The 22,804-nt window shown below is 46.0% G+C and overlaps 1 protein-coding gene across 1 annotated transcript; it reads right to left on the bottom strand.

The window, feature by feature from the left end:
• Positions 1-16,249: 16,249 nt before the first annotated feature.
• On the bottom strand, positions 16,250-22,716 carry LOC101058364 (nuclear pore complex-interacting protein family member B9). Its single transcript, XM_024350968.3, has 4 exons — positions 22,523-22,716; positions 18,377-18,437; positions 18,232-18,267; positions 16,250-16,881 (listed from the first exon to the last, which is right to left on the bottom strand). Exons 1-4 carry the CDS (start codon positions 22,699-22,701, stop codon positions 16,315-16,317), a joined length of 843 nt encoding a protein of 280 aa, XP_024206736.3. The 5' UTR covers positions 22,702-22,716; the 3' UTR covers positions 16,250-16,314.
• Between the last annotated feature and the right edge of the window lie 88 nt (positions 22,717-22,804).

Here is a 22,804-nt window from a genome sequence, read left to right as displayed (position 1 = left end):
TTCAATAAAACTCTTCATTCCTTCCTTGCTTTGTTTGTGCATTTTGTCCAATTCTTTGTTCAAGATGCCAAGAACCCGGACACCCTCCACCATTAGCAATACCATTGAGCCATCTGTTGGGTTTGGACTCACTTTCATTTGGGCAGTAGCCACTTTTTAATTGGCACCAATTTTCCTCTGGGTGCCACACAATACCCTTTAGTTATTTAAAGGAATCAGTCTGTTTCCTACATAATTGGACACAGCTACTATGTAACATTTCATATGGCAAAGAGCGCAACAGACCAGATAGCCGAAAGCCCAAATCCCTTCTCAACTGCGAGTGAGACTTCTACCTTTACAGGATCTAGCCAAACTTTCATAGAAATAAAACTTAGGAACTAAGAAATGAAGGACAAGTAGAAGATGCTTCATTTTTATAAACCCTACAACCCTACAGTTGGGGGTGGGCAGTGCCAAGGCCCTTGCACTCCTAAAGATTTGCTGAAAAAAATCGCTAACCTGAGGCAGATTGATTAATAAGAGAAAAGGCATACAAATTTAATTAATGTGTATACATGGTAGCCCTGAGAAAGAAGAACCAACCCACCAGTGAAGTACAGAAACTTCTAGGCCATCTTGAGGTTACAGAAAGAATGTGGGTGCACAGTCAAAAAGCCCAAAACTAGGTCTTAGTGGCAAGACAGGTTAAGAGCAGGAAAAAGGAAGAGGCTTGGTTAGCAAAGGTGGTCTATTATGTAGATGACGCCTCACAGGTAGTAGCCCTCAGAGAAAATAGATGGAAAATGTCTGTTTTCAGAACTTTAAAGATGTCAGACTCTCAGCTTATCTCTCCTAGATCTGGAGAGACCTAGAAAGGGAAGGCCTGGCTGCATTAATGAAGATTCTCTACAAATACAAATTCCACACCCCCCACAAAAGAAAAAACAGCTTTGCAGAGCCACCTCACTCTGCTGGCCCTGCAGCTGTCATTTCAAAATATGTCAAAGAAATATACTTGGGGGTAAAATATTTTTATTTCCTTCAGAAGATCTATACTTAAGATTTATGACTTAAACAGAAGTTCACACTGTCTTACCATAGGCATATCAGGTGATCTTTCTGGTTTAACCCTTTTCCCATTTACCGCAACAAGACTCACTGGCGGTGCTTGCAGCTGCAGCATTTACCCCGAGATAACTTTGCCACAAAATATCTCACTTTTATTATCAGTTTCACATTGCTCTAGTATATTGACTTTGTAAACAAAAGACATCATTCTATTTATAGCATCCTGATTTAGTGGTGGTATTTCCATTTACAAAATAGAATAATTCCCAGTAGCTGAAAATGTCAAATCCTAGAAAACAGCATTCCTGTGTATAATGTTAACATCATTCTCGAACATTTGTTGGCCAAAGATTTGATGGATCCAAGTTTTACAAAATAGATGATTCCGATGATTCTGATGTTAGTTCTGTTTAGAAATAACTCCAACAACAGCTTTTATATTTTATTTTTCGCATTGAAAATCAGTCAGATTTGCTTCAGCCTCAAAGAACGTGTTTATGTAAAATGAAATGAGCACTGGTAACAAGCTGCACTTATTTTTTCTAAACGGGAAAAGGGTTAAATTTCATTGCCTGATGCAACACTATACTCAAGATAAAATTGTATGGCATACCAGATGACCACATAGGAGTACGTAGATATTCCACATGACTCGTGTGATTTTCAGCACAAACCTCTTGGCTACTGCCTGCAAATTAGACAGGGACTTGCTTTCTTGGTAAACCGACATCTACCTTTAGGATGCCCCATCCTAAAGTATCACTCAAGGCCCATTTTGGCATGTCAATTTACATTCTTAGAAAAAGACATACCCTTTTAAATAACCTAATTCATGAAGAAGGAAAACTGATCCTGAATTTGTGAACTTGACTCTCATCCTAGGCTGCTTTTTTCTTTCCACACACCTCCTCATGTCAAGCTTTAAAGTAGGCTTGCGGCCGGGCACGGTGGCTCACGCCTGTAATCCCAGCACTTTGGGAGGCCAAGGCGGGTGGCTCACGAGGTCAGGAGATCGAGACCATCCTGGCTAACACGGTGAAACCCCGTCTCTACTAAAAATACAAAAAATTAGCCGGGCGTGGTGGAGAGCACCTGTAGTCCCAGCTACTCGGAAGGCTGAGGCAGGAGAATGGCGTGAACCTGGGAGGCGGAGTTTGCAGTGAGCGGGGATCACACCACTGCACCCCAGTCTGGGCGACAGAGCGAGACTCCGTCTCAGAAAAAAAATAAAAATAAAAAAATAAATAAAGTAGGCTTGGAAAGTGTGAAAAAATCTACACATTATGATTCTAAGAACTACAGGGGACTAGACAATGTCCCTAAGGGTATAGATCTCCTCAGCAGCGAATTTCATGAGAGTGACTGACAGTAGTTTGATAAAGGGCAGCCCTGGTCACGCAGTGTTCAAGACAGCTCATGTGTCATCTTACGGGAAGAATGTTGTCCTTGATCCCACAAAATTTTCCAGAATCTTTAATATTCCCACAAGGATCTGAAAAACATATGAAGAAATCAGATGATCTTTCTTGTTTAACCCTTTCCCACTATGTCCACTACGACAGGCTCTACAGATCAAGGATGGGATATATTCCCTGGTTTATTTGGCTATTCTTGGCTCCTAGCCTAAAAGTGAGCTATACACTCTGATCATGATCCTTCTTCTTTGTTGATGAAAAGAGTAAATAAAACTCCGTAAACAATTTTTTTTTCTTGAGACGGAGTCTTGCTGTGTCCCCCAGGTTGGAATGCAGTGGTGGGATCTCAGCTCACTGCAAACTCTGCCTCCCGGGTTCACGCCATTCTCCCGCCTCAGCCTCCCGAGTAGCTGGGACTACAGGCTCCTGCCACCACGCCCGGCTAATTTTGTTTTTGTATTTTTAGCAGAGACGGGGTTTCACCGTGTTAGCCAGGATGGTCTCGATCTCCTGACCTCGTGATCTGCCCGCCTTGGCCTCCCAAAGTGCTGGAATTACAGCCATGAGCCACCGCACCCAGCCAAACTCTATAAACATTTTTAGAGGTTTGTTCTGAGCCATATATGAGTGATCCTGGACTTAGGCACACTGTCAAGAGGTCCTGGGAACATGTGTCCAAGGTGCTGGGGTTACAGCTCAATTTTATACATTTTAGGGACACAGAAGTTCAGACAAAAGTTATACATCTTAGGCAGACATCAACACATGTAAGACGTACCTTGGTTTGGTCTGAAAAGGCAGGACATCTTGAAATTCGGGGGCTGGAGTGGGGGATCAGGAGGGAGGCTCACAGGTCATTTACAGGTAGAATTAAAGATTTCCAATAGGCAATTTTTTGAAAGAGTTGGCCGGGCATGGTGACTCATGCCTGTAATCCCAGCACTTTGGGAGGCCAAGGCAGGTAGATCACCTGAGGTCAGAAGTTTGAGACCAGCCTGGCCAACATGGTGAAACCCCATCTCTACTAAAAAAATAAAAATAAAAATAAATAGAAAAAATTAGCCAGGCATGATGGCGGGTGCCTGTAATCCCAGCTACTCTGGAGGCTGAGGCAGGAAAATCACTTGAATCCAGGAGGCAAAGGTTGCAGTGAGCCAAGATCGCACCACTACACTCCAGCCTGGGCAACAAGAGTGAAAACTCCATAAACTCTGCCTAAATAGTTGAAGTCAGCAGAAAGAAATGTTGGTAGTTAAGTGGGGTTGTGGAAGCCAAGGTTCTTGTTATGTAGATGAAGCCTCTAGGTAGCAGGCTTCAGAAAGATTAGATGGCAAATGTTTCTTATCAGACACCAAAAGGTGCCAGACTCTTAGTTAAATCTCTCCTGGATCAGGAAAAGACCTGGAAAGGGAAGGGATTCCTCTATAGAATGTAGATTTTTTTCACAAGAGACATCTTTATAGGGCCAATTCAAAATACATCAAAGAAATATCTTTTGGGGTAAAATACTTCAATTTCTTTCAGAGTGTGCTGTCATGTGCTGCTACATTAGAGTCAGGTTGGAATTTGGTATCATGTGGCTACAAAGAGTTTGTTTCATCAGTCTTAAGATCTTTTTTAACATTAATGCTGGTCAGTTGCGCCTGAATTCCAAAGCAGGGAAGGTATAACACCTCTCTTATATCTACTTGTCTCTTATTCTTGATAAGGAACCAAACAATGAAAAGAATATGGGAAAGAACATTTCAGGCAGAAGAGACAGCCCATGGGAGCCTTAGTGGGGGAGTGGTATTCATAGAGAAGCCGAAAGACCATGATGCATGAAAAAGAAAGTGACCTCGGCCGGGCGTGGTGTCTCCTGCCTGTAATCCAAACACTTTGGGAGGCTGAGACAGGTGGATCATGTGGTCAGGAGTTCAGGACCAGCCTGGCCAAGATGGTGAAACCCCATCTCTACTAAAAATACAAAAAAAAAAAAAAATTAACCAGGCATGGTGGCAGGCACCTATAATCCCAGCTACTTGGGAGGCCGAGGCAGAGAATTGCTGGAACCTGGGAGGCGGAGGTTGCAGCGAGCCGAGATTGTGCCACTACACTCCAACCTGGGTGACAGACAGAGACTCCATCTCAAAAAGAAGAAAAGTGGCCTGACATGAGGCTGGCAGGGAGGAGGGAGGCAGTATGTTGCTATCTTAGTATGAACACTTTTCTAAGTTAATTAAGACAACTTCATATTTACACCTCTGCTGCTGAGACATGAATCAAGTAAATGCCTGTTTTAAGACTGCTCAAACCTATTTTCTGTTCTCTTTTCCCTGTCCTCTACTCAAGGAATTCTCATTTACTTGCTTAATCATAAAACTGTGGTTTGTGTTTGCATTTTTTGGGTGGTCTTTCTTCAGTGTCTCCTAACTGCACCTGGTCATACTTTGTTTCTTCTTGGCCTCTCTGCTTTTTGGGGTTCAGTTTTTTAACGAGAAGGGACCTTATTTTGAGTCAGAGTCTTGCTCTGTCACCCAGGCTGGAGTACAGTGATATGATCTTGGTTCACTGCTGCCTTGACCTCTGAGTTCAAGGGATCCTCCATCCTCAGCCTCCCAAGTAGATGGGACGACAGGTGCATGCCACCACACAGGCTAATTTTTTTAATCTTTTGTAGAGACAAGGTTTCACCATGTTGCCTAGGCTGGTCTTGAACTCCTGGGCTCAAGTAATCCTCTCATCTCGGCCTCCCAAATTGCTGGGACTACAGGGATGAGTCACTACCCTCAGCCCAGAAAAAAAATCTCAGGACCACCAAACTTGCTATGCCTAAAAGGGCTCTTAACTACATCAGTGAGAGGGGTCTTCAAGGAAGGAACAGAGCTTCCTTTCCTTCCTCCAGCATTTAGGGGTGCCCTAAACCTAGAATGGCCAAGAGCACCCAGTAGGTGATCTGGGAACCTGCCTGCTCTCAGGATGCAAACCACCTGTCAATTTAGCAAGAAAGTTTTTACCTAATTAGTCTGCATTTGTGAACTTTTAGAGCCTAGCCATCTGCCAGTAAAGAACTTGAGTTTAGTCAAACCATGGAAACCTTGAGTTAAATCAGCAAGAAAACAGAGTACCTTCAATGAAGTCTGGGGTGGGGGGAGGTGTCAAGGGTCATAACATCCTTATATTCAGATTCCATTGCATAATTTATCAGAAGTTTGTGCTGTGAAATCTGTAGGTCTGGTTTGTTGAACAAGGTAATGGGGGAAGCTGGACTCTTACTGGGCTGAGAAATAAAAGGCTTCAAAGGCTAGTAAAGGGATTTCATTTTCTTTAGTCATATGGTTAAACACAGGAACCTTGATGAGGAGATTTATGGGTTGCTTTCTCAAATCAAGAACTTTTTAGAATTATGACTCTCTCCCTAGTGGTTTGCCAGCTGCTGCATTCTTACTGATATAACAAAACATTTGAACATGCTGAAATTAACCTTTAGGAACAAAAAGAGAGGAGAGAGAGAACTACTGATTTCTTCAAGAAAGTAGACGTAAGCACACTGAAACTCTGTGCTGATACAGGAACCATCTGCCTAGCAACTATGGCCCTGAAATCACTGAAGAAAGATAAAGATGCCACTCCCTGGTAGGTACTCAGAAGATTTCATATGGCAGATGGAGTCTTCCTGCTGGGGGCTTCAGGAAAAGCCACCGCCGTTGCCTAGTTCAGACCAGAAAGTCTTCCTAGTCTACGCCAAAACATTACATCATCTTCTCAACATGGCTCCAGATCCCCTCCCAGACAACCCCCTTTACCAAAGGGTCAGAGCTGAGGTATCTTTGTGATTCTTCACCAAGAACTTTTGTATTGCACCTATTATTCACAACTCACATATAGGTGCGGGTGGTCTCTTCAGCAGCCAACGCCATGTATCAAAAGCACGTAATGGAGAAGTCATGTGACAGGTGATCAAGGGATCCTCCATCCTCAGCCTCCTGTCGTCTTTTTCTTTTCTATGTCCTTAACAACAGGAGGCTGATATATTCTGAAGACATGAGTTGCCATCTAAAAGAGGAGTAGAGTAAAGCAGGAAGTCTATGAGCTCTGGGATTTCACAGCCTAGGCTGCTCTGAACCTTTCGTCTGCTATGTGGATTGGGCTAATGTTTTTTTCTGTCTTATAAACAATATGATTTCTTCAAGCACATATTTTGTATGGTATTTTTAGTCTTCTTCATTGGCAGCGTTGTTCCAAATTACAGTCCACCATTATCAAAACTGGAAGCTCTATAGCTAATTTCAAAAGATCTTTATTGACAAGACAGCCATTGTGCCAGCACAGAGTATTTTGACTTCTGAAAAAGAAAACCTATCCATAGCTAAGATGACAAGAGCCAAAAATTCAGAAGTTTTATACTTTGCCCTAATTTTTATTTTACATCAAAATTAAATATCATTAATATTAGCCCTTTGCAGAATTGGAGATCTGCATCCCATGTGGACTGAGCTCTGGAGCTAAGTTCCCTGGTTCAAATCAAGGTTCTTCCACTTGCAAGCTGTATGACATTGAGTATATTGTTGACCCTCTCAAAGCTTCATTTCCTCATGTGTGCAATCAGCATAATAGTTCTACCCTGTAAGGTTGTGATGGGTTTTAAATGGTTTAGCCCAACATCTAGCACATAGTAGGTTCTCAGTGAGTGTTAGCTAGTGGTATTGAAAGGAACATAGAGTGAGCGGCATCATTTTGTGGAAAATTATTCTTCAACTCCAAGACCTTTCTGAGAAATTGTTCAGGGATCAGTCTAGTGCATAAATCAGAAAGACCTCAGGAGTAATGAAGAAAGAGAAGACTTCCAACCTGAATACATCGTATTGAAGCATACACATATCAAATAGCATTTTTAAAAGGTAAAAACCCACAAAGATAGAGACAATGAGAGAAAATAACATCAGATGAGAGATACAACAAAATGTTAAAAATTGGCGGGGAGGCTGAGGCAGGCGGATCATGAGGTCAGGAGATCGAGACCATCTTGGCTAACATGGTGAAACCCCGTCTCTACTAAAAAATACAAAAAAATTTGCCGGGCGTGGTGGCAGGCACCTGTAGTCCCAGCTACTCGGGAGGCTGAAGCAGGAGAATGGTGTGAACCCAGGAGGCGGAGCTTGCAGTGAGCCGAGATCATGCCACTGCACTCCAGCCTGGGCAACAGAGCGAGACTCCGTCTCAAAAAATAAATAAATAAACAAATAAGTAAATAAATAAATAAAAATAAACAGAAAGACGCTGGGCACGGTGGCTCACGCCTGTAATCTCAGCACTTTGGGAGGCCGAGGTGGGTGGATCACAAGGTCAGGAGTTTAAGACCAGCCTGGCCGGCCGGGTGCAGTGGCTCACGCCTGTAATCCCAGCACTTTGGGGGGCCGAGGCGGGTGGATCACGAGGTCAGGAGATCGAGACCATCCTGCCTAACACGGTGAAACCCCATCTCTAAAAAAAAAAAAAAAAAGAAAATTACCCGGGCGTGGTGGCAGGCGACTGTAGTCCCAGCTACTCGGGAGGCTGAGGCAGGACACTGGCATGAACCCGGGAGGCGGAGCTTGCAGTGAGCCAACATTGCACCACTGCACTCCAGCCTGGGTAACAGAGCGAGACTCCGTCTGAAAAAAAAAAAAAAAAAAAGGTAAAATAGAAAAAGCACATGGACAGGTGCAAGTGATACAGCAACGTAAAAAAAAGCTAAAACCAACTACCTAAAAAAGCAAAGCCAGAAAGCAGCAAGTAAAACTATGCCCCATAAAGTATTAGAAATTATAGGCATCAACCAATGTTGAAGATAAAGAGGGGTATGCTAAAAACAGCAAAACTGGTAGAAGGTATGAAGTAAAGGGCAGTTCATTTCCCAAAGTCACCTACTCTGACCAGGCAGAATCCAAAAGATTTACTCTTTGAGAAAAAACAAAATCAGGCCTATGGGATCTGGGCCTCAGAACACCAGGCACAGAAAAAAGGAGGGACAAGGTAAGGGGCTAAGTGCAAAAACACCAAAAAAAATTGAGTCCCACAGTCTACTTTCCCTACTCAGAACTCAAAATCCTGGCAGCAGCCTTCTGGCCCAAAGACAGAAGACTGTAAAATCCTCTCAGAGAAACTGACAGGGACAGAGAGTAACAGATACTGGTGTTTGGGGTCCCTCAAAGAAATCATTTGGTTCCCAATCAGTAATCCCACAAGAATTCCATTATTTAACCAACCACACACCCAGCTTCCAACAAGCTCTTTAGTGCCTCACTCTTCAATATGAGCGGACAGACATATACTGAGAGACATTTTTATCAGTCAACATTTACTCAGTGGTGCTTTAGTAACAAAGACAATGAATGAGAACAGTTTACAAAACCAAAGGCATAAACTTCTGGTTCCAGCTCCAGCATCTGAGGATCATGGAAGTCATCACCCCCATCACCATGGCAAGAAGAGAACAGAACAAACTGAAAATCATCAAGTCTTCTTAGACGCATCAGATAATTGAGACTTCAGGGCAATCACCACCTTAAAAAATAGGAGAATCAAGCAGGTATATACAGATAATCATAGCTCACCGGGAGCAGAAGCCTGCCCTGGAGTCAGGACTGGAGTTAGAACACCTAAACTGTAATTGATGAATTCCTGGAGGCTCAGGGTGGACAAGCTTAAGAGTTGAAAACTCCAGGGAGTACGGAGGACAGACACATGGGGGAAACCCGTACTTCCATGAATTTTACTTCCAGGAACCCTGCCAGGGTGGACAGAAACAAGGACACCATAGAAAATTTTAGCCTCTGGCACTTCTAGCTACAGCAAACAGTAAACACTGCCTAACTCCTAGCCAGATAAGCATAAAACCTCTCACTAAAGACCTATTTAACTCAGTTCCTTTTACCCAGTAAATGATGTTTGGCTTGGAACAAAATATTGCAAGGCAGACAAAAAGACAACATACAGTATGAAAAGACAGAGCATCAGAGCCAGACTCTGATATGGCAGATGTAAAAAATACGTTAGCAAGTAATGGCCAAAAATTTTCTAAATTTCATGAAAACTATTAACCCAGAGATCTAAGAAGCTCAATGATGCCTCACACCCCTATGGGTCTTTTCAATGAAAACACAATGCCATATTGGCATGAAGGTAAATCTATAGATCAATGAAATGTAAAAAAGACTCTGGAAATAGAAAATTGGAGGCAAAGTAATGTGGAAAAGAATAATCTTTCCAACCAATGCTGGATTGATAGAAAAGCCATATGCAAAAATAAATAAATGAATAATTCTCAACCCTTACACTTCACACCGTACACAAAAATTAACTTAGAATGGATAAAGGATCTAAAGGTAAAACTAAAAACTGTAGAACTTCTGGAAGAAAATAAATTCTTAGTAACCTGTAAATAGCATGGGTTTCCTAAACAGAGTATTAAAAGTTGGAACTACTACAGAAACAGAATTATAGACTTCATTACAATTAAGATCTTTTCATCTTCAAAATACATTGTCTCTCCTCTCTGTCTCTATGGACATGCCTATCTGGATATTTCCTATAATAGGAATAACAGCATGTGACCTTTCATGACTGGCTTCTTTCATGTAGCATAAAGTTTTCAAGTTCATCCATGTTGCAGCCTGCATCAGTGCTTCATTTCTTTTCATGGCCAAATAATATTCCACTGCATGCATACACTACATTTTATTTATTCATTCATCTTGATAGACATTTAGACTGTTTCCACTTTTTGGCTGTTGTGGATAATGCTTCCATGAATATTCACGTACAAGTGCCTGTGTGCACCTATGTTTTCAATTCTCTTGGATTTATGTCTAGAAGTGGAATTTCTGGGTGTGAACACCATTTCAAATATTGCTGAAATATTGCATTCACTGATTTATGTAATAGCTATTGCTTTGAAAAGATTAAAGCAAAAAGTGGAAGCTGGCTTTAAAAAAAAAAAAAAAGAAAGAAAATGAAAAGACCAGCCAACGCCTCTGCCCGGCCACCCAGTCTGGGATGTGAGGAGCGCCTCTGCCCGGCCAACCCATCTGGGAGGTGAGGAGCGCCTCTGCCCGGCCGCCCCGTCTGGGATGTGAGGAGCATCTCTGCCCAGCCGCCCATTGTCTGGGAGGTGAGGAGCGCCTCTGCCCGGCCGCCCATCGTCTGGTAGGTGAGGAGCACCTCTGCCCGGCCACCACCCCATCTAGGAAGTGAGGAGCGTCTCTGCCTGGCCGCCCATCATCTGGGAGGTGAGGAGCGCCTCTGCCCGGCCGCCACCCCATCTGGGAGGTGAGGAGCGCCTCTGCCCGGCCACCCATTGTCTGGGAGGTGAGGAGCGCCTCTGCCCGGCCGCCCATCGTCTGGGAGGTGAGGAGCACCTCTGCCCGGCTGCCACCCCATCTAGGAAGTGAGGAGCATCTCTGCCTGGCTGCCCATCATCTGGGAGGTGAGGAGCGCCTCTGCCCGGCCGCCCCATCTGGGATATGAGGAGCACCTCTGCCCGGCCGCCACCCCGTCTCGGAGGTGAGGAGCGCCTCTGCCCGGCCGCCACCCCGTCTGGCAGGTGAGGAGCACCTCTGCCCGGCCGCCCATCATCTGGTAGGTGAGGAGCACCTCTGCCCGGCCGCCACCCCATCTAGGAAGTGAGGAGCATCTCCGCCTGGCCGCCCATCGTCTGGGAGGTGAGGAGCGCCTCTGCCCGGCCGCCCCATCTGGGATGTGAGGAGCGCCTCTGCCGGCTGCCACCCCATCTGGGAAGCGAGGAGCGCCTCGGCCCGGCCACCACCTCTTGTGGGAAGTGAGGAGCGCCTCGCCCTGGCTGCCCCGTCTGGGAGGGGAGAAGTGCCTCTGCCCTGCCATCCCATCTGGGATGTGAGGAGCACCTCTGCCTGGCCGCCCCGTCTGGGAGGTGAGGAGCACCTCTGCCCGGCCGCCCAATCTGGGAGGTGAGGAGCGCCTCTGCCCGGCCACCCCGTCTGGGAGGTGTACCCAACAGCTCTGAAGAGACAGCAAACATCAAGAACGGGCCATGATGACGATGGCGGTTTTGTAGAAAAGAAAAGGAGGAAATGTGGAGAAAAGAAAGAGAGAACAGATTGTTACTGTGTCTGTGTAGAAAGAAGTAGACATAGGGGACTCCATTTTGTTCTGTACTAAGAAAAATTCTTCTGCCTTGGGATGCTGTTGATCTATAACCTTACCCCCAACCCCATGCTCTCTGAAACATGTGCTGTGTCCACTCAGGGATAAATGGATTAAGGGAGGTGCAAGATGTGCTTTGTTAAACAGACGCTTGAAGGCAAAAAAAAAAAAAAAAAAAAAAAAGGGAGCGGGCTACTAAAAATACAAAATTAGCCAGGTGCGGTGGCGCATGCCAGTAATCCCAGCTACTCGGGAGGCTGAGGAGGAGACTCTCTTGAACCCAGGAGGCGGAGGCTGTGGTGAACCGAGATCGCACCACTGCACTCCAGCCTAGGCAACAAGAGCGAAACTCCATCTCAAAAAAAAAAGGAAACCGCATCTCTACTAACAATACAAAAAGTAGCTGGGCAAGGAGCTAGGTGATTATAGTACCAGCTACTCAAGAGGCTGATGCAGGAGAATCACTAAACCGCATCTCTACTAAAAATACAAAAATTAGCCGGGCAAGGAGCCGAGTGACTATAGTACCAGCTACTCAAGAGGCTGATGCAGGAGAATCACTTGAACCCGGGAGGCGGAGTTTGCAGTGAGTTGAGATTGCACCACTGCATTCCAACCTGGGCAACAGTGGGAGACCCTGTCTCAAAAGAAAAAAATAATATAAAGTGACCAGGTGTGGTGACTCACGCCTGTTATCCCACCACTTTGGGTGGAAGCAGGAGGATCACTGGAGCCCAGGAGTTTGAAACCAGCCTAGGCAACATAGTGAGACCCTGTCTCTATATTAAACACACACACACATGCACACACACACACACACACACACACAAAGGCAGCCAGACTATGCACTAGGAATTGCCCTGGGAATCCCTTTGCGTTCTCACAACAATCCCATTTCACAGATGAAGAAACCAAGGCACAGAAATATTAAGTAATTTTACTTAATTACAGGTGCAGTGGCTCACGCCTATAATCCCAGTACTTTGGGAGGCTGAGGCAGGCAGATCTCGAGGTCAGGAGTTCGAGACCATCCTGGCCAACATGGTGAAACCCTGTCTCTACTAAAAATACAAAAATTAGCTGGGTGTGGTGGCAGGTGCCTGTAATTCCAGCTACTCAGGAAGCTGAGGCAGGAGAATTGCTTGAACCCGGGAGGTGGAGGTTGCAGTGAGCCGAGATCACACCACTGCACTCCAGCCTGGGTGACAGAGCAAAACTCCGTCTGAAAAAAAAAAAAGAAGAAGAAATACTAAGTAACTTTTCTGAGGCCACTTAGTTACCAAGACGTGGGAGCTGGGACTTGAACCCAGGCAGTCTGGCTGGATTCATGCCTGCAGCCTCTGCACTCCTGCTACTTACTGTGTGAGAAGCGCCTGTTCTGTGGAAGGCTGTGGTCTGAGATCTTTCCATGAGTTCCACTCATTTACCCCCAAGGCTGTTCTTAAAGACGGGCATGACAGTTATGCCCATTTTACAGATGGGGCCCTGAGGCTCACAAGGGCACGCCACTCGCCCATATCCACAAAGCTATAGCTCGTTAGCAGAGGGCAGAATTCGGCCGCCTCTCCCCTAGCTCCAAGGCTGTGATTGACACGGAGGTTTTTTTGTTGTTGTTGCTGTTGTTTGTTCCTTTTTCTTTTTTTTTGAGACAGGGTCTTGCTCTGTCATCCCGGCTGGAGTGCAGTGGTGCGATCTCAGCTCACTGCAAACTCTGCCTCCAAGATGCAAATGATTCTTGTGCCTCAGCCTCCCAAGTAGCTGGAATTACAGGTGTGCACTACCACGCCCAGCTGTTTTTTGTAGAGATGGGGTTAGTAGAGATTTGTTTAATAGAGATGGGGTTTCACCGTGGTCTCTGCTAAACCCTGTCTCTACTAAAAATACAAAAATTACCCAGGCGTGGTGACACATGCCTGTAGTCCCAGCTACTCAAGAGGCTGAGGCAGGAGAATCACTTGAACCTGGGAGGTGGAGGTTGCAGTGACCCAAAATCATGTACTCTAGCCTGGGGTCTCGCTTTTGCCCAGGTTAGAGTGCAGTGGCACAATCACAGTGTCTCACTGCAGCCTCAAACTCCTGGGCTGAAGGGAATCCTCCCACCTCAGCCTCCCAAGTAGATAGGACTATAGGCATGTGCCATCCTGGCGAGTTAATTTTTTGTGTGTTTTTATTCTCTCGAGACAGAGTCTTGCTCTGTTGCTCAGGCTGGACTGCAATGGCGTGATCTTGGCTCACCGCAACCTCCACCTCCTGGGTTCAAGCAATTCTCCTACCTCAGCCTCCCGAGTAGCTGGGATTACAGGTGCGTGCCACCATGCCTGGCTAATTTTGTATGTTTAGTAGAGACAGGGTTTCGCCGTGTTAGTCAGGCTGCTCTCGAACTCCTGACCTCGTGATCCACCTGCCTCGGCCTCTCAAAGTGTTGGGATTACAGGCATGAGCCACTGAGCCTGGCCTGGTGAGCTAATTTTTAAATTTGTTATAGAGACAAGAGAGACAAGAGTCTCTCTTATGTTGCCCAGGCTGGTCTCGACCCCCTGGCCTCAAGTGATCCTCCCACCTCAGCCTCCCAAAGTGCTGGGATTACAGATGGGTGTCGCCGCACCTGGCCTCTGAGGAGGATTTCATTATAAACCTGCCCTGAAGGGAGGGAATCCAATTTTACGAGAGGGTGTAGCCTGGTGAGGCCTGGATGACCTCCGGAGGCAGGGGCTTGTGCCTGGGCTGAGGCCTAAGGGTCAATGGGCAGACATGAAGTTGCCCCAGGCAGAGGGTACAGTGTGGGCAAAGTCAGGAAGTGGCACGGCTTGGATCACTCCCGGAAGAGAGAGGAGTCATGTGTCACAGGAGCTCGAGACCCAGAGAGTGAGGCAGGCAGGCAGGCAGGGACCAAGCTTGGGCACAGCCAGGAAGGCAGGACAGGGCATGGTGGGGCCAATGGAATCATTACCCAAGTCGGGGATTTTCAGGGGAACAGCTTAGATAAGGCCAGGCGTACAGTAGCTCCCACCTGTAATCCCAGCATTTGGGGAGGCTGAGGTAGGAGGACTGCTTGAGCCTGGGAGTTCGAGACCAGCCTAGGCAACATAGTGAGACCCCATATCCACAAAAAATTTAAAAAAGGAGTTTGTGTTCCTGTAGTAGCATACTTGGGAGGTTGAGGTGGCGGTATCACTTGAGCCCGGGAGTTCAAGGCTAAAGTGAGCTGATTGAGCCATTGCACTCCAGCCTGAGCGACAGAGAGATACGCTGTCTCAAAGGAAATATAAATTAAAAAACCAGCCGGGCATGCTGGCGTGTGCCTGTAGTCTCAGCTACTTGGGACACTGAAGTGGGAGGATCGCTTGAGCCCAGGAGTTCAAGGCTGCCGTGAGCTATGATTGTGCCTCTGCAGTCCAGCCTGGGCGACAGAGAAAGGCCCTGTCCCTTAAAAAAAAAAAAAAAAAAAAAAAAACTTAGATAAGAGGATGCTGTGCCTCCCTGGGGGTCTTCAGTCACCCATGGTCCTGGCAAGAGAGGAGGGCCAGGAGAGAGCTTCACCCACCTGCTGTCCTGCCCATGTGACATCCGCGGGTGCTGCCATGGCCACGACTGTTGTTACACTCGAGCTGAGGAGGCCGGCTGCAGCCCCAAGACAGAGCGCTACTCCTGGCAGTGCGTCAATCAGAGCGTCCTGTGCGGTGAGAGCCCAGCAGCACCATGCCACCCACCCCGAGTATCCCCTGGGCACCCTGGCATAGCCAGATGACTTCCGTGCCCCTGTTGCAATAACCACTGCTTCCAAGTCTCTATAGACCACCCCTTGGGTATATCTAATGTAAGTGATATTTATTTTATTTATTTTTTGAGTCAGAGTCTCGCTCTGTCACCCAGGCTAGAGTGTGCTGATGTGATCTTGGCTCACTACAACCTCTGCCTCCTGGGTTCAAGCGATTCTCATGCCTCAGCCTCCCAAGTGGCTGGGACTACAGCCATGCACCATCATGCCCAGCTAATTTTTGTATTTTTTTCAGTAGAGGTGGGGTTTCACCAAGTTGGCCGGGCTGGTCTCAAACTCCCCACCTCAAGTGCTCTGCCCGCCTTGGTCTCCCAAAGTGCTGGGATTACAGGCATGAGTCATGGTGTCTGGCCCTAATGTGAGTGATCTTTAACAATGAGGACTTGAAAAAGAAAACCCTGAAGAAACCTAATTCTTTGATGTCTGGATGACAAGGAAGAAGATAGAAATGGCATCAGATAATAAACAGTGTAAATGTTTATCAGAAAGAGGCTGGTGGTCGGGACCAGTAGGAGGATCGCTTGAGTCCAGGAGTGCATCTCTACAAAAAAAGTTAAAGGATTTTTTAACATTGGCCAGGCGTGGTGGCACACATCTGTGATCCCAGCTACTTGGGAGGCTGAGGCAGGAGGATTGCTTGAAGCCCAGGAGGTTGAGGCTGCAGTGAGCTGTGATCGAGCCACTGCACTCCAGCCTGGGTGACAGAGCAAAACCCAGTCTCAAAAAAATAATAATAATAATAATATTTTACATAACCAACCACTTCTAAAGATTAAAAAAAAAAAACCCTACAATTAAAAACCTCAGGTCCCTCAGGCAATCATACCGGATATTGAAACAAAGCAATAACATAAGGACTGCAGTATTTATTTTATTTTTATGTTATTTATTTATTCTTTGTTAGTTTGTTTTAGGAGTGTGGGTTTTGTTTTATTTTTTGATTTTTTTCTTTTTTTCGACCCACGGATTTATTCTTATTGCCCAGGTCGCCTTGGCCTCCCTCTGCCTCTTGGGCTTGGGTGGTTGTTCCACCTCATCCACCCTCCACCTCTTGGGTTTGGGTGGTTTTTCCGCCTCGGCCTCCTGAGTAGCTAAGGGAGGAGTCTTGAGATAATCATCCACTGAGGGTGGAAGAGGAGAGGGTGGAAGCGGTACAAGGAGACACTCCTTGATATTATCATCCACTGAGGGTGGAAGAGGAGAGGGTGGAAGCGGTATAAGGAGACACTCCTTGAGATTATCCACTGAGGGTGGAAGAGGAGAGGGTGGAAGAGGAGCAAGAGGACACTCCTTGATATTATCATCCACTGAGGGTGGAAGGGGATGAAGGAGACATTCGGGAGGTGTCTTGAGGCTCAGGGAGTTATCGGTTATAGAATGTTGTTGAGTTGGAGGAGGTGGCTGGCGGCCCATCCAGTTTTTCAAAGTTTCAGCTGTGAGGTAGGGCCAGTAGGGCAATCCTGAAGAATGACGATGCTCCGCTGCCGCCATTCTGACCTGTAGGGCCGAAGAAGGGAATGTTTTCACACATATTCATTTGATGGACAAAATTACTGCCACCAACACGGTCTGCACCTTCTGTTGCTGGTGATAGATTTTTGCACCTTTCCATCCTCCAGGTTTCAAAATAGCAGTATCAGTGTCATAATATCACCCTTCCACTGAGTACTGCCGACAGCTGGGGAGTTAAGAAAAGTCATTGGGACACACTGTTGTCTCCACATGCCACTGTGTCTGTCTGCAAATGTAGGCAGGCTGGGGTCCTGCCCCAGGGAAGACAGAGTCATAACAGAGTAATAAAGAAGCATGTTTGAGACACAGGAGTGTCTATGTCTATCCTCATTCCTCCCTCACAGCCATCACCAGAGCATGTTTCTTGCACCAGGTCAACAGACAGTAAGAGAGGCATGAAAAGCCCATTGTCCACACATCTTGCAGCTTCTTTTTGGAGAATGTTTTCCAGGCCTTTTATGTTCTGTCTCTGATTCTCAGAACTCTGCAAGGTCAGTGTGACCACCCTGCTCCAAATCTAAGAAAACAGAGGTTTCCAGAGGAAGGAGAAATTGTGCCCAGGGTCACACAGCTTGCAAGAGGCAGAGTGGAAGTTGATTCCAGCTCTGCCTGCAGGACCCTCTCATTTCCCCTCTGTTTCCCTTCTTGACAAAGGATCTTCTTCACTCTGGAGGTGCCACCCATGAGAACAAAGAGCTCTGGAGAGATGTGGATTCCTGAAGAGCTGCAGGGGAACTGGGAGGGGGTTTTCTGACAGAACAATCTTACTTCAAGAAGTCAGTTAGGCATGGCTGTAATATTTCTTTTCACTCCCAGGTAATACCAAATTGTAAGTGCACTAGGACATAAAGAATACTTTTGTCCATGGAAAAATGAGGTGGGAATTCTAAACAAAGCAAGTTTTAAAACTGTGTTTCACTTCAAGTGTACAAGTCCCATCACGTGTAATCATAGGACTCGGCAGCTTTTGAAGGTACAGAGGCCACGTAAGAACCAGCTTAGCTGAGCATCATTTAAGGCCTTCATTTGGAATTGTCCCTGTGGGTAATAAGTTACATTCACTCTTCACTAATTTACAGTCAGGGCCCATTTGCTATTACAAATATGGAACCTCTGACACTTTGAATATTAGATCAGGGGCCCCACTGGGTGGGGATGAAGGTGTTTTTGCACAACACGGTTACCAACAGGGATGGGACTGTGATGCTTGTAGGCAGCCTTTCTCTCTGCCATCTCCCTCTGCAGGGCTTGAGCACAGAGCTGTAGGGAGAAAAATGTATCCATGTCCTGACTTGGCAGACTATGTCCAAAAGCAAGGAAAACAAATAAACTTACCCAGTTGCAAAGAGGCTTTCTTGCAGAAGGGGGGATCTGAAAAAGCCAACACATGAGAAATTGAATGTTGAGAGAGTCTAAGGGCCGTGGCATCATCTGCATCAGCACTGAACTATCCTGCAACTGCGGGGAGGAAGCTCCTTACTTTGCATTTGTGGTAGTCCTCTGCCCGCCGCCGCAACTCTTGTGCACGTTGAAACATTTTCCTATGGATTACAATCACTTTCATCAGATAAAGCACCACTTTCAGGATGATTTTAAATAATCTGCCACGTTTCTGTTATCCTCCCAACTGTACCCTTACACAATCTATCTCTACCTAGAAAACGTATTTCAGATGGCTATAAGAGTACAGTCTGAGCCGGTCGCGGTGGCTGACGCCTGTAGTCCCAGCACTCTGGGAGGGCGAGGCGGATGGATCACGAGGTCAGGAGATTGAGACCATACTGGCTAATACGGTGAAACCCCGTCTCTACTAAAAATACAAAAGATTAGCGGGGCGTGGTGGCAGGCACCTGTAATCCCAGCTACTCGGGAGGCTGAGGCAGGGGAATCACTTGAACCTGGGAGGCGGAGGTTGCAGTGAGCCAAGATCACGTCATTGCACTCCAGCCTGGGTGACACAGCGAGACTCCATCTCAGAAAAACAAAAACAAAAACGAAAACAAAAAAACTGTACGGTCTGATCCAAACCGTTGCTATATTGATTCCTCCTCTTGCTTACTGCCTGCTGACTTCTGAGATGATAGTTTCCTTCCCCATTCTCAGTATATCCCTAATTCATCCTTCATTGAGCATCTTTTATCATAAAGCTGTATTCTCTTTGTATTAATATCCTTACCGTGTTTCACAGGGCAGAAACAGCTGGGCTTATAAACAGGCATAGTCTTTTTGAAGGATGTGGTTGATCTTACAACAACACACTTTCCTAAGGATGACAACAACTCACCCCACCCCTAGAATGGCTGGTATGAACCGAGTTTCCACACAGTCTAGCTGGCAATGGGGTCAGGAGACGTTTTGCTGCTTCACATCTTTTGGTCATTGGTAAATATTAAGGTACTTTGTTTTCTGTTTTGTGAACTCTCTCTCTCTCTGACGATATGTCTTCTGACCATTTGTTTCTATTTCTGCATTTACTGGGTCTAAACATTGTACAAAGTTTAAAAACAACACTCCAATGGGCGTTTCCCAAGACGGTGGGGTTCAGTTTCTGAACTCACTTGTAGGTGTGTATTTCTTTCATATCCAATTTCCCATTTTCCTCTGCCTCTGATACCTGCCTCTCCTTTTCTGCGTGCTCACATTCTTTCATGCTTAGTTTCCTCAGGTTAGAAGGGAGAGAAATGCACACACATGATCCACCAGCCCGTGTGGGATTCCCTCTGCCCTTCTGGCATCTGAAGGCTGTGATTCAAAGATCCCCCCTGCAACCTTCCCATAAATGAACCAACTGATTCTCACAACCGAAGGGAGAATGGACACCTCCCATTGAGGGACAAAAAAAAAAAAAAAATCACACTCTGGCCTGCTGGCAAGTCACCTGTCATTTCCAGCTCATCTTCATCATTCCATAGTTAGTCCTATTCTTTAGTAAATATGAAGACTATTAAAAGCTTCTATGAGGTGCACTATGTGTGTCTCTGGGGTCAGTCTTGTGCTTGACACAGCGAAAGACCATTTTAGTTCAGTGTGAAAAACCAGACCTCACCAACTCATCACAACTAACTCCATCGGAAGCAGAGGATTGCTCCTCATCTGACTCCTCCTGTGTGAGACCTGATTCTCAGAGGCTGATGCTGGAACTGAGACCATCAGCCATAGAGAGATCCTTCCAGAATATGGTGTCATTAACCCCGCAGTTCACTATTGCACTTTGCCATCATTCAGGACTGGAACTCTTGTCATCGACTTTAAAGATCCTGGTTGAGAGAAAAGGCAATCTGAATGCTGGGCGCATCTATTGAATTAGAAATGATCGGAATGGCTCCTAAGTCAGGGTGTTATGTCCTGAAAATAGGTGACAACTGCAAACCATCCACCCTGGTGTTGACTGACTTTAACAAGGTTCAGTTCACAGAGATTGAGGGCAGAAAAAGGAAATGGCCTAAAAAGAGTAAGTTTGCTGTGTTGCCCTCACACCACTTGATTCATGGTCCTGATCCTAAGGATCTCACCTGATACTTGGTTTTATAGGAAGGATGTGTAAAATTCCCAGAATGCTAGGAAACAGGGACGAAAACACTTCAAAGAGAAAGTTAATGAACTTGTTTCTGACCACAGGGCATCCTTCAGCACATGCTGTCTGGCGTGGCCTCCAACAAGGAGTGTGTGGTGAGGTGCTGAGAATGCAATGGGAGCAGGGTCCTGTCCCCATGCTAAAGAAGCTCACAGTTTAATGCAAATGAGAAGCCAGTGAGGACATCACTACTCCTGCTGTGCGCTTGGAAACTAGAAACACAAAACCTGACTCTGGAGGGAAGCTAAGGAAGCATTCTACTCTTGAGTTGACATAAGTGCATCTGAAGCTTCTGATCTCCGATGAGAACAATGGGGGACACCAAACAGAATATAAAACCCATGATTGAATACATCAAATTGCTAACGTGGCAGTAAACAGACATGAGGTGAAGATGGAGAAGAAGGAAACCCAGGACGAAAGTCAGCCTCGCATTTGGAACCCATTTCCCTGAGTTTCATTGCTGAATTCCAGAAGGAACTACTGAGATGCAAAGAAGCAGAGCAGCTTTTGCACACATGCGTGGGATTAGATGGAAAACAAGTGGATTGAGGGTCTGCCAATGAAAGCGACCCATACTGAAGTCCACTGGCTCTGGTTGAGACCCAGAAGAGTCACACATCAGAATAGAGGTGGACAGGAAATACCCTGGCCTTTGTAGGGACTGAGCCTGCGCTGACAACCTCAATTGCAGCCTGTATGGAGGACCCCTGACCATCCCCAGGAAGTAGACTCCCATCTCTTCTGCAGCAAGATAACATGCCACTAGGCCTCAATTCATTGCTAAATATTTTTTAACAAGTATCTCACATTTAACAAAAAGAGATCAGTCATATGGCAGCAAAATACAATGTAATATGACCAAAACATGAAAGACTGTGAAAATGAATCTGGAGGTGACCCAAGCATTGAATTCAACAATCCAGGCTGGGTGCGGTGGCTCACACTGGGAGGCTGAGGTAGGCAGATCACCTGAGGTCAGGAGTTCAAGACTAGCCTGGCCAACATGGTGAACCCCTGTCTCTACTAAAAATACGAAAATTGGGCTGGGCACGGTGGCTCACGCCTGTAATCCCAGCACATTGGGAGGCCGAGGTGTGCAGATCATGATGTCAGGAGTTCTAGACCAGCTTGGCCAATATGGTGAAACCCCGCCTCTAGTAAAAATACAAAAATTATCCGGGCATGGTGGCATATGCCTGTAGTCCCAGCTACTCAAGAGGCTGAGGGATAAGAATAGCTTGAACCTGGGAGGCGGAGGTTGCAGGGAGCCAAGATCATGCCACTGCACTCTAGCCTGGGTGACAGAGTGAGACTCTGTCTCAAAAAAAAAAAAAAAAAAAAAATTGGCCGAATGTGGTGGCACACACCTGTAATCCAAGCTACTCAGGAAGCTGAGGCAGAATTGCTTCAAACTGGGAGGCAGAGGTTGCAGTGAGCCAAGATTGCACCATAGCACTCCAGCCTGGGCGACAGAGCGAGACTCTATCTCAAAATTAAAAAAAAAAAAAAGGCTGGGTGTGGTGGCTCACACCTCTAATCCCAGCACTTTGGGAGGCTGAGGCGGGTGGATTACCTGAGGTCAGAAGTTCAAGACCAGCCTGGACAACATGGTGAAACCCCATCTCTAGTAAAAATACAAAAATTAGCTGGGCGTGGTGGTGGGCACCTGTAATCCCAGCTACTTGGGAGGCTGAGGCAGGAGAATTGCTTGAACCCAAAAGGCAGTGAGCTGAGATTGTGCCATTGCACTACAGCCTGGGCAACAAGAGCAAAGCTCCATCTCAGAAAAAAAAAAAAAAAAGAGAGAGAGAAAGGAAAACCAATGCCAGTACTAGCAACTCCTCTTCCCCCGAAAAAATTACAAACAAGAATGTAGGAAGGGAAAGGAATTATACAGCTGAAACTAATGAAGCAGAAAGGACAAACTCAATTTTGAGCCCACTGAATTTGCCACAAATATTGTAGAAAATATTCTCAAGGACTTTACAGTTGTCTACTTTGATTGGCACATGGTTCATACAACAGTATTTGTGTCAAGGCACATCTTACTGTTTTTTGGCGGTCTTCCTCTTTCCACTGATTTTGTCGTGATGGTTGATTTTCGTTGTCACCTTCATCTTATGGAGTTTAGTTCTAACTTTTGTTTCCGCATATCTCCATAAAGTCACAAGGTCTTTCAGGCCAATTTTATTTCCTGGAAAGGAAGAAACTCTTTTCTTTGTGTGCATACAAATGGACCTCAGCCCTTGGTGAGAGTGAGGAGAGGAGAAGGTGAGAAACCTGAGGTCAAGAAGCTGTTCTTTCCCTTTCCAGGGCAAACTCATTTCCACA

This window comes from Pan troglodytes, chromosome 17 (genome assembly GCF_028858775.2).
Source record: "Pan troglodytes isolate AG18354 chromosome 17, NHGRI_mPanTro3-v2.0_pri, whole genome shotgun sequence".
NCBI lineage: Eukaryota > Metazoa > Chordata > Mammalia > Primates > Hominidae > Pan > Pan troglodytes.
The sequence above is the reverse complement of the archived record's forward strand: the minus strand, read 5'-3'. Positions and strand labels throughout refer to the sequence as shown.

What these genes read in the sequence shown, in the direction of transcription:
- LOC101058364 (XM_024350968.3), bottom strand. Translation starts at nt 22,701, where the DNA reads ATGCACACAAAGAAAAGAGTTTCTTCCTTTCCAGGAAATAAAATTGGC. An exon ending in AGGAAGACCGCCAAAAAACA is followed by an intron (nt 18,438 to 22,522) that starts GTAAGATGTGCC and finishes TGTAATCCATAG; the next exon opens with GAAAATGTTTCAACGTGCAC. An exon ending in AGGACTACCACAAATGCAAA is followed by an intron (nt 18,268 to 18,376) that starts GTAAGGAGCTTC and finishes TGGCTTTTTCAG; the next exon opens with ATCCCCCCTTCTGCAAGAAA.